Source organism: Patella vulgata, chromosome 1 (assembly GCF_932274485.2).
Source record: "Patella vulgata chromosome 1, xgPatVulg1.2, whole genome shotgun sequence".
In the NCBI taxonomy this organism is placed as follows: domain Eukaryota; kingdom Metazoa; phylum Mollusca; class Gastropoda; family Patellidae; genus Patella; species Patella vulgata.
This window is the reverse complement of record NC_065879.2, coordinates 7,316,880-7,329,671: the sequence shown is the minus strand read 5'-3', so window position 1 is coordinate 7,329,671 and position 12,792 is coordinate 7,316,880. Positions and strand designations below refer to the sequence as shown.

Sequence of the window (12,792 nt, the reverse complement as noted above, 5' to 3'; positions counted from 1 at the left end):
GCGGCAAAGTGAAAGGGTTGCAATGATGCGCTTTGTGTCATTGCGTTATGGGTTTCGAGATTTAGCTTTATTGAGTCACGTTTCAAATGGAAAAGAAATCAATGTAGCTTTCGACTCAAATCAATTGCCATATATCTTTTCTGAAATGACTACAGATGTGAAAGCACTTGGTCAACTTATGTTGGTCAACTAGTGTCAAACATATACTATATTTAGAAATGCTAAAAATCGACTTTAGTCCAAAATATATTGATTAATTGTTGTTGGGGGGAGGGGATGGGGGGGATATACCATCCTACATACCCCACACCCTCTAGCAATATAAATATTGGGTTTTTGTGCCCCCCACAGTAACTTTCCCTCAGCTATATTAGCGGTCACTACCCCAGCTTTTTCCTAACTCGCATAGTTTCTCTATATATTATTTATTGTAACCTTGCCAATTGAATACTCCATTTCGTCTGCTACACGAATTCCAGTCTTGTAAGTATGAAGACAGATTTAGATCCACATTGATTTGTGTGTTTCGTCCAATATTGGCAAAAAGCAGGGGAAAAATATATTTGCAGACAATTTAATATTCAAAGACCATTATTTTGGCTATCAATTATTTAGAACATATTAATCAACAGAAATTCTGTTCTAGATTCAAAGCGAGGTGTCTAATTTGGCGTCAAGTAGGATTCCGATGAAAATCAGAATTTTAATGAAACTTCATATGTTTTTTTTTGTTTTTTTTAGTTATAAATGGTGAGAAGGCTGTGGTAAATAATCCTTTATTTGCCCAGAAGAGAGAACGAACGTTAGAGATGTTAATACGATCTTTATATCAAGAATATATGGCAGAGGTAAATAAGATAAGATAAGATGTTTATTGCATCAAAATGTCCATTAAGGACAGCATGCATACATACATGTATATATATATATATATACACTTAGATGTAGTTATATACATTTAATAATACATATAGACAACACATACATAAACACATAAGTCATATATTTAATAATACATATTACATAGACAACACATGCATGAACACATAAGTCATACATTTAATAATACATACATATTAATACAACCCATACATGAACACACAAGTAGTACATTTAATAATACATATTACATAGACAACACATGAACACACAAGTAATACATTCATACATGAGGTTAAATTACCTTGCTCAAAAATATTGCCGTAACAAGATGGGATTTAACATATTTGTTTACTGTATATAGAATGTGTGAACTAAATGGGATTTAAGATATGTGTTTAATACAAATAGAACTGGTGAATCAGATGGGATTTAGCACATTTGTTTTTTATATACATAGAACGGGTTGAACCAGATGGGATTTAATACATTTGTTTACTTTAAATAGAACGGGTAAATCAGATGGGATTAACACATTGTTTACTTTAAATAGAATAGGTGAACTAGATGGGATTTAACATGTGTTTACTATAAATAGAATGGATGATCCAGATGGGATTTAACACATTTGTTTATTATATATAGAACGAGTGAACTAGATGAAAGATAACATTTGTTTACTATAAATAAATGGTTGAACAAGATGAGATATAACATTTGTTTATTATAAATAGAACAGGTGAACTAGATGAGATATATAACATTTGTTTACTATAAATAATTTGAAATTCTCATTTACAGAATAATGTGTTATATCGCCGAGCATTTAGTGACGTCATTCAGGATTCACATGGCTCTAGACGTAAAGAAGAGGTCAGAAGAACTGAATTTGTTAGAGTTGGACAGGTAATTATAATGCTTCTCTTTATTTTAAACTTGATCTTTTCTGGAATAAAACGAGTCTGACTCTGACGTAAACTGTTGAAGAATGGCCAGTTTAATTCGATCAACAGATATTAATAAAATTGTAGAATGAACCCATCTTGCAAAACAAATTAAATCAACAGTATTATTTTCAACTTAAAAATAAATATCATGTCTCTCATTTATTTAAAGTAGTATATATATCTAAAAATATATCTTTTAAGATTAAAGTAGCCTATAGATCTATAAATGTATGTTTTTTAGATGTTGAAACTAAAGTAGTCTATATATAATAATAATCCTCTATTTATATAGCGCGAAAATACTAAATCTAAAGTAGTTTACATGTATCTATAAATATGTTTTTAGACAATAAAACTAAAGTAGTCTACATATCTATAAATATGTTTTTTAGACGTAAAAACTAATGTAGTCGATATATCTATAAATTTGTATTTTTAGACATTAAAGCTAAAGTAGTCTATATATCTATAAATATGTTTTTAGACGTTAAAACTAATTTAGTCTATATATCCAAATTTGTATTTTTAGACATTAAAACTAAAGTAGTCTACATATCTATAAATATGTTTTTTAGACGTTAAAACTAAAGTAGTCTATATATCCAAATTTGTATTTTTAGACGTTAAAACTAAAGACGATATTAAAGGGAGATGCACCAACAAGTTTAGTTACGACAGGATTATTGAAAAGAGAGGTAAGTTATATATATTTATATGTACAAATGACATCTTCTGTCAGACTGACAGGTTTGACTATGAAAAGCCACCAGAGCTTAGGAACGGCAACCCAATACAGATTGTTATTTCATTGTTTATTTCTCGTAACAAGCCAAAAATAGGTAAACAGTGGTTGTTATTTTGTTTATTCATTGTTCCGATTGTCTACACTATATATAAGATCTAACATATATTAAGAACAGCGGCTGTTCAGACTGAGTCTGCAGTAAATTCATGGATAGATCTGTGCGAGAGGTTTTGGGGGGTGGGTGGGGGAGCGGTACTCTAATTTGTCATATATCCAAAATATTCAGTTCCCAAACACGTTCACTTGGGAATTCGTTCATTGGGTCTTAAGACATAATTCAAAACCACTTTTGTATATATATATATATATATATATATATATTATTACAAAAATAAGGCCCACCCTTTGCAACATTTGCTTTCAAAACTTCCTTCTGAATTTTGAATTTATAGTCCCCCCCCCATCTTGGGAGTCATTAAAAAATCTGCATTTTCATTGGCTGTTTATAACATCACATCATATTGATGATAATCATAGTCTGGTAAAGCATAAAATACTACTGAATATGAAAACAAACAAAACAAATGAATTAAAAAAAAACATCTTTAGTTTAATCGAATCCTAGGCAAAGTTTGAATAGTGCCAAACCTTTCTGTTACATGTTGATTCCTAGGCAATGGTCGAATAGTGCCAAACATTTCTGTTACAAGTCGATTCCTAGGCAATGTTCGAATAGAGCCAAACCTTTCTGTTATATGTCGAATCCTAGGCAAAGTTCGAATAGACCCCAACCTTTCTGTTGCATGTTGAATCCTAGGCAAAGTTTGAATAGACCCAAACTTTTCTATTGCCTGACTATTAGGTTTAAATATTTATTCTGCTTTAAACAATTTATGTTCTTATATAGCACATGTCCAATGTTTATTTATTTGAATAATAATGTTTACTTGTAGCCATGGGAACCACAGCGATGTTTTCCAGATTTACCTTACTCTATTGTATGCGGTGATTCGTGGGGTAAGTTTTCGTGATTACAGTTTATTAGTGTCATTTTTGTCATACTCTATATGTTTTTGTAATTTCTTAATATACGGTATGTATTTGTCATACTCTATATGTTTTTGTAATTTCTTAATATATGGTATATATACTCTTCAAAAGAAGTAGGGGATATTAAGAAACAATACAAAACTGTGGATATGCACTGCTGTTTTTATTAGAGGTAACAGTGTATGTTAATAACAGGCCAATTGCCTACACTTGAATATAAACAGTTCATATGGGCGGTTTATCTGACGGCCCCATTTCAAAGAGATACACTGTCAAAAGTGAAAATGGACGTTTTTTGTCTTAATAATGAGTAATTGCTCCACCAATCCTCAGACATTCAGCAATTCGTCGTGGCATGCTCCTAATCAACCATCCAATCACGATTTGGGGCAATCTGACCCACTCATCTTGCAGTGCCATGGCCAATTCTTGCAGTGTTGTCGGTTGACGTTAACGTCGACGTACACGTCTCCCGATCAAATTAAACGTAACACACTAAATCTTATGCAAGAACCGATAGGAAAGCAAACATGGATAGGATAAACCAGCAGGCAGCAGTTTTCATCAACCATTCCTTGAAGTGTCAAATTTGACAATGAACACCTCTCACGTGTATGGCCCTATTGCGTGTCGCACATGTAGCTCAGTGGTTCTGTTGGGGCAATAAGTTCTTCATCTGTGAACATACTCTCAAAGCATGTCAAGTGTCCATGACTATTTATCATATCACAACCTGCATAGGTATTTGCATTTCAATATCCCTTACTTTTTTTGAAGCATATATAATATTAACCACTGCGAAAGTTAACAAAGTTCAGCGATTTGATAGTTCTTTGAACTAAAAAAACCCCAATAATATCTCAAAAATAATTTCTGTACACTTGTATTGCAATGTCACCTTAATCCAACATTCGTTTAGATTGTCTGTTATCCATTTACAGTGGGGTTGTATGGTTGAATGGTTAGCAGGTGCGCGCTGTATCATAAGGTCTGTCATTGAGTCAACTGGCGTGGTTTCGAATCCCCAGTTGTTCATGACAAGGAGTAGGGTCATCTTTCCAACCCCGTGGGTTTTCTCAGGATCCTCCGATTTCCTCCCACTGCTAAAGATCCCTACGTGCAAGCGAATTATTGAAATAAAATTGAACCTTGTTTTTGTCCCGAAATGACCTATTTTGTGTCGAGTGGACGCTCTCTCTTTCCATTTACAATTGCTTTTGAACTCTCTACAGGCTCTGCATTATTCAAGAACATTTTGAAATTATCTAGGTGTGTTGAGTCGAAGGGAAGACCACTATTGCAGCACATGCACATGCTGGCTAATAATATATTGTTAAGAGCCCTGTAGCCCTAACAGGAGTATAAGGAACAACTATATTTAAAATCAACATTTACACAAATCAAAGAGATAGTTTCTCGTTTGTAATTTTAAGAAAAAACTTTTCCCCGCATTTCATTTTCATGCACTAAAATTTGTTTACACCATAATAAAAATAAAAAAAACAAAATGCTATTATGAACAGCCGAGATGTGAATTTTATTTTTATTCATTCATTCAGATCCCTAATGTTTTCTTCAGAAACATGTAGCGTTTACAAAGCTAACAATTTGCACTGTACTTTTACACATGAAGAGTATTAGGAATGATGTCTCCAAAACCATTAAAAAGATTGTTTGAGCTTCAAGATGTATTTTTTATGAAGCTAATTCTATCTGTTAATGGATTGAAATAACACAATCCGCTTTATAGAACCTTTCTAAAGACATTATATAATTATCGGATGTGACAGGCAAACTACATTAAGATTATATTAATCAACAAGAAAGATATCCTAACCCTAAACCGCAAGAAGAGAGATAATCTTTTATTTAGAATTTAGTATTTAAATAGCCTTTTAAATGTATGTGTGGGTTTTTCGGAATGTTTGTGTGGGTTTTCGGAATCCTGACCCTAAAACGCAAGAACAGATTATTATTTTTTTTTTCGAATTTAGTATTTAAATAGCCTTTTAAATGTATATGTGGGTTTTTCAGAATGTTTTCAGAATTTATGTGTGGGTTTTCAGAATGTATGTGTGGTTTTTCAGAATGTGTGTGTGGGTTTTCTAAATAGCAAATCAATAATGACATATAAATCCCAGATGCCTCCTTACTTTGGAGCGCAACTAAGCCTGTGTCAAGATCAGGAAAGTCTAAGGCTATGTCGGAATGTCCAGATGATCAAACTTTCTTTCAAAATAATTATGGTCATACATTTGTATGATGATTTTCATAGACAAATGTATGTCGTCCATATAGACATGTCCATTGACAAATGGATTATGTGCATAGACAAATGGATCATGTGCATAGACAAATGGATCATGTGCATAGACAAATGGATCATGTGCATAGACAAATGGATCATAGCCATAGACAAATGTATCATTTCCATAGACAAATGTATCATTTCCATAGACAAATGTATCATTTCCATAGACAAATATATGATCGACAGAACTGTTTTTCCAACATGTTTGATACTAGATAGCGAATGGGAAGCCGATTTATATAAGGCATTGCCATAAAGCATTATCTTGGCATGGCCCTTATTATTATGTATTAAGAAGTCCATGCAAGGTCTTGGTATTCTAAAAATAAGCTTATTAAATTTCTGATTTAATAATACTGTACAATAAAAGACAGAAGATAAATTTACCTGGTGCCAAGATAGTAATATAATCCAGTTTGATTAAGTATTCTATATTAGATATAATCTTGTTGTCTGGGACATTAGATATGGTGTTATCCAATATGACATAAAACTGAATGTATGGTTGCCAAGGATACAGTGTTTTCAATATTTAACAAATCTTTGGTAAGGTTTCATATGGTAGCTCTCATATAAAAACATGAAAACAAAATGCATCAGAAAACCCACATTAAATAAAGTGAATCCAAAGTAGAAACATTAGCTTACCTAAAAAAACATCCCCACTGATGAGGTTTTCCAAAATAAAACTGGGAATCCATATGTACTTATGCACACATGATGTTATTTATGGTTTAATGGTCGGATGCAAGACATTAAGTAATAGTGTTGTATCAATATATTACGCAATGTGTTTAGCTCAAGACCATTAAACAACCTAAAATACAGACACTATCCCACATGCGATTTTTCAATAAAATATGTCACGCGAGTCCAATATTTCATCTAGTATAGATAATGTACAATTGGCAAGTTGGCCGTACATTATTGAAAATAATGGCACGCCAATATCAAAGGATGACATCACATCTGTATTTTAAGTTGGTGCTATGGCTGTTTGCATTTATGCACGCATACTCGATGAAATTGTCTGTGGTATGCAGTAAGTTAAAACGCTGTACACAGCAAAGTTTAAACTTTAATTTACACAATACTTTATGAGTACAAAGCTTATACTATGTACACACCGATTCCTTGCTTAAAGATGCATTATGTAAGAGCTAAATCTGTCGTTTTTCTGATTTCAAATGTTATATAAATTAATCACATAACATGCCTATAACCAACTCTCTAGAATATTGGATGGCCGAGATTTAAATGGATTTTAACACCCATGAGAGTTAAAAATTTAATAATAAACTGGATAATCCAGACTTAATCTTGTTTATCAAGTACCGTTGCTATGATAATAAATGGTCTAGACTACATCAAAACAGTCATAATTCGCCCAGAATAAAGAAATTTGAATGAAATTTTCAATAATTATATTCCTTTTCCATTCTCTATTTTTGAACTATTATAGCAATAATATCATTATCTAAATATCTAGCTCTTTATCTAAATATGGGGGGTGGCGTTGGATGGCGTAATTTTTAGCACGTACGGGCTGTATCATAAAGTCTGGTGTGGTTTAGATTCCCCTGTTGTATGTGACAAGGAGTAGGGCTGCCTGTCCTATCTCGTGGGTTTTCTCTGAGTCCTCCAGTTTCCTCCCTCTGCTAAAGACCTATACTCATTAGCGAATTATTGAAATAAAATTGAACCATATGTTAGTCCCGAAATGACGTTTGTGTCGAGTTGAGGTTAAATCTCTCTCTCTCTCTCTCTCTCTCTCTCTCTCTCTCTCATATCTAAATATTACATAGTGCATCTTCAAAAGAACAATGATTATGGAGGAGACTGTGTGATCGGGATTCTATAACCAGATATAATTTATATAAATATATAATTAACGTATGTATTTTTATATTTCAGGGGATAAATTAATTATAGCGACAACCGATGGTGTCATGGTTGTAGAAGGTAAGATATGAATTTATTTATATTTAATAATTTATGTTATTTATTTGCATTTGGAGGGTTTAGTGCAAATTAAGAGTTAATGGTATTTAATAATTTATGTTATTTATTTGTATTTTAGAGGGTTTAGCGCTAAGAGTTATATTGGTATTTAATAATTTATGTTATTTATTTGTATTTTAGAGGGTTTAGCGCTAAAAGTTATATTGGTATTTTTTATAATTTATGTTATTTATTTATATTTTAGAGGGTTTAGCGGCAAGAGTTATATTTGATAAATCAGTCATAGTAAAACAAATAAATGTTATAGAAGCACATGGCTTACTGATATTGAGAACAGACAAAGGTAAGTGTTATCAACAAGTCTGATTGTTTAATCATTGTGTACCAAATCACCCATTGAGGTAAATCTAGAAATACCTGTTTCACCAATTTTGACCAATTGGTTACTGAGTTGAATATCAGTGGTCATGCCCATTGACCGTATCTCTGGAACATTAGTATGATCAAGCTAAAATTAGAAACATCCAGAATTTTCAACCCAAATGTACAAATAAACCAGATTTCAGCCGAATTGCAACCGAATGAACCAATAATACGTTCGTTTAAAGTTAAGTTTAATTGTAAAAATAAGATTTAGGTTGCTTTAAAAACTGTTGTTAGTCCGACCTGAAACGAATATTTATTTGTGATATTTCTGTTCTGAGGCAAAAGCACCTTTTGAATTGGTGGGTTTGGTGAATTCCATTCAATATTCTTTCACTTGAAATATTCACAAATCTTATTAATTTTTTTAGGTAAAGATGGTAAAATCTATGTGTTCCGTTTGAGTGATTTTGAAGGAGAAGAATCTGAAGTTCCAAGGAGCAAATCCGATTGTCGAGAACATCGTCTGGAAAGGGCAAAAGGTACGTTTTACTTCTTTGTAAAATTTGTGTGTTTTTCAAACACCTTATCAGCAAGTCAATCAGAGTATTTGAAGATCTGTATCCTCATATGCATGTATTGTCAAAATTAGGGACCATTCTGTCAGATAGGACTACCTACCTGTTTTTAAATTATAACATGAAAAGATGGAATATATCATAGAGTTAACCATAAAAATAAGAATTGAGTCATGAACTTCTCCATAAAATCATGAAATTAACCATGAAATCGTGAAGTTCTCCATTGAAAACATGAAGTTAACCATGAAATCATGAATTTAACCATGGAAACAACAATTGAGTCGTGAAAACATGCACTTCTCCATAAAATCATGAAATTAACCATGAAATCGTGAAGTTCTCCATTGAAATCATGAAGTTCTCCATTGAAATCATGAAGTTAACCATGGAAACAAGAATTGAGTCGTGAAATCATGCAATTAACCATGAAATCATGAAGTTAACCATGAAATTAGCCGTCAAATCATGAAGTTTACCATGAAATTATGAAGTAAATCATGAAGTTAACCATGAAATCATGAAGTTAACCATGAAATCATAAAATTAACCATGAAGTGATGAAATTAACCATGAAATCATAAAATTAACCATGAAGTGATGAAATTAACCATGAAGTGATGAAATTAACCATGAAGTGATGAAGTTAATCATGAATTTAACCATGAATTTAATCATGAATTTAACCATGAAAACATGAGAAACATAAGAAGTATAGATGAATGCATGAAGTTAACGCAGAAAAGAGATTTATGTTGTAAAATCTTTTTAACGTTTATATTTATTTAAACAATGTATTGTTTCATCTACAAGTTTGAGTTATACGTTTTTCTAGGTTGTCATCTGTATGCCTTAAGTCGACCATGTGGAAGTCATCTTAGAATGGTCGTGGCTGTAGGCAAGAAGCTGCTATTATTTACATGGAAACATTCAGCTGCCTGGTCTGCCTGGTGTCCCTCAGTAGATCTTGATACGATTGATGGTTTTACATTTGTTAGGGTAAGTAAAATTGTCATGATAAGGAGCCATGGTGGCTTTAGGGGTACTGTTTTAGGTTTGTTAGTGTAAGTACAATTGTCATGAGGAGCCATGGTGACTTGATGTGTATATATGGTTTTACGTTTGTTAGTTTTAATACAAATCTCATGATAACGAGTCATGGTGGCTTTGTGTGTAGAGCACTGGCTCACGTCCTTACCGAAAGAACCCAGGATCTTTATCCTTGGTGGTTGAGAAAAGTTCTTTGGAGTTTTCAATCTGCTGTCCCCTTATCAATACAGCAGGGTTGAGGCTCGGACAAGGAATTGTTTTTAAATGATAGGAAAATGGAGGTCCCACCCTTTTCTTATGGACATGCACCTAAAAGAACATTTGACAGATGGCATTCCCTCATTGCAAACTGCATGACATATACCTGTCCTCATTTGCCCATTGCTATCTTCATTAGCCTAGTCGGAGCAGAACAGTAGGATGTTAAACCCCATTTCATTTCATTTGCCCGTTGGTTTCAGAAAAGTAAGACTTTAAATTTCGAGTTTTGATACAAAACCTATTTAGGGTGAACTTGAGGTATTCAAAACTTATTTAACAGATTATCTGCTTACGATTAAACTCCATTATACATTGATAATATAACTATAATGTTTAAATGTTTCTTTTACAGGAATTACAAGCGTTTGAACAACCTCAGATGATAACGTTAATAGATGGTATAAAGGGAGATAACCAGATTTGTATTGCTTACAAAAATCAATTTGATCTGATAAACGAGAAGAACGGTGATACGCTTCAACTTTATAAAATAGACGCTAATAAAGTAAGTAATTTTTTATATACAAGCAGTGCTGGATTAACCATAACGCAAATAAGGTTCCTTGCCTTAGTGCCAGCCAAAATTTCAGGCCACAAAATAATAAAGTAAAACTTTTTTGATAATTATCAGGTGGTGACAAAAATACTAGCCTATATTTTTATGTAAATAAATTGCATCCTTCTTCATCTACGTGTTTGTCCATACAAGGCAGTGAATGGGAATGTGTAGGCTACTTATAGTAAATACAGTACTGTCAATGTTCTGAATTTGTTTGTTATAAATTTTCTGTTGCTAAATTTAACTTAATTCCTTTTGTCAATGAGCCCAACATATCTGTATTATCAGGCCACCTATCAAAATGTGCCTTAGGGCCAGCAGAGCCTTAATCCAGCACTGTATACAAGGCCATGAAAAAGAAATATTCTGGTTTTCAGATTCTCCTGCATCACTTAAAAAGGGCCGCATGAGATGTTTTAATTTTTAAAAAATTAAAAATAAAAACACTGATGTTATATAATTGCTGCATGTTAATATAGGAAGTAACTCCATTAAAAAAAAATTAAATAAAAAAAATTCGAGCCACGGTGGCTCAGTGAGTAGGATGCTGGAGGACAGCTGTCTAGTCACTCAGGTGGTACTTAAAACCGAGGTCCCGTGTACACATTGGCATGCACGTAAAAGATCCCGTGGCAGTTGGAATTTGATGTAAGAGTAGACCATAGTGCCGCTGCCCGGGCAAAATTTCCCTCATAGCACACTGCATGGTGTATGCCAGTCTTCATTAGCCCTGTCGGAGTAGGACATTAAACTCCATTTCATTTCATTTAATTAACCACACCTACCTTTAACACAGGTGTCTAATTGATATTGTTTAATTGACCACACCCATCCAGTAACAATTGACCACACTCGTCTATTAACACAGGTGTCTAATTGATATTACAGGTAAATCTGGTGTCTGCTATAGATATCTATGAAGACGATGAAGCTGAACTGATGTTATGTTATAATCGTATGTATTCTTTCTATTTATAACTATTTTTCAAAGATTTCCATCTCGGACATCTTATATGGTCAGGAACATTTCAAATTGAACACATTATTTAAGAGGGAAAATATACAATGTAATTTGGTATAGTAAGAACAAGTAGAATATTGTGTATATAAATGCATAGATACCAGTGAATGAGACTAAATTATGGACTACATAGACGTTTAACTCATCATAGACTACATAGACGTTTAACTCATCATAGACTACACAGACATTTAACTCATTATAGACTACACAGACATTTAACTCATTATAGACTACACAGACATTTAACGCATCTTAGACTACACAGTCATTTAACTCATCATAGACTACACAGACATTTAACTCATCACAGACTACACAGACGTTTAACTCATCATAGACTACACAGACATTTAACTCATTATAGACTACACAGATGTTTAACTCATCTTAGACTACACAGCTATTTAACTCATCTTAGACTACAAAGCCATTTAACTCATCATAGACTATACAGACATTTAACTCATCACAGACTACGCAGACGTTTAACTCATTATAGACTACACAGACATTTGATTCATCTTAGACTACACAGTCATTTAACTCATCACAGACTACATAGACTACACAGACAGTTAACTCATCATAGACTACACAGACATTTAACTCATCTTAGGCTATACAGACATTTAACTCATCTTAGACTACACAGACACTTAACTCATCTTAGATTACATATAGACTCACCATAGATATGTTTTTCACTTGCAGATGTCAGTCATTTTCAGAAGTTAAAAGAAGAAAATTGTCACGATTTTGACTTTTTATGGAATTCGGAACCTCAATCTATAGGTAAGTCTGATATTAATCTCATGTTTTGTCTGTTAAAGTTACTGTTTTTTTTTCCAATCCTAGTTATACTAAACTAATAAACTTGTGATCGTTAAACCAGTTTGTAACTTTGTTGCCCGAATGGGGCAAAAAACAAACAGTGTGCTATTTATCTTTGAACTTTTTTTGTTTTTTTTGTTTTTTTTCCAAACTAGTCCGCTTAAAAATGGGTATGGGTATGTGCAGTAAGTTATCTTCCTGACAAATGGACAACATGTACCCATGCGTAATT

General features: G+C 32.8%; 1 protein-coding gene across 1 annotated transcript in view; it reads left to right on the top strand.

Annotated features, from left to right (window-relative positions):
• The window catches only part of LOC126815015 (GTPase-activating Rap/Ran-GAP domain-like protein 3), an 82,371-nt gene that overhangs the window by 62,915 nt on the left and 6,664 nt on the right, over positions 1–12,792 (top strand). The window contains exons 14-24 of the mRNA XM_056103094.1: positions 742–848; positions 1,681–1,785; positions 2,447–2,521; positions 3,525–3,588; positions 7,847–7,894; positions 8,139–8,237; positions 8,689–8,799; positions 9,671–9,834; positions 10,499–10,651; positions 11,594–11,660; positions 12,441–12,521. Of these exons, the coding sequence (XP_055959069.1) occupies positions 742–848; positions 1,681–1,785; positions 2,447–2,521; positions 3,525–3,588; positions 7,847–7,894; positions 8,139–8,237; positions 8,689–8,799; positions 9,671–9,834; positions 10,499–10,651; positions 11,594–11,660; positions 12,441–12,521 (1,074 nt within the window). The remainder of the gene's footprint in view (positions 1–741; positions 849–1,680; positions 1,786–2,446; positions 2,522–3,524; positions 3,589–7,846; positions 7,895–8,138; positions 8,238–8,688; positions 8,800–9,670; positions 9,835–10,498; positions 10,652–11,593; positions 11,661–12,440; positions 12,522–12,792) is intronic.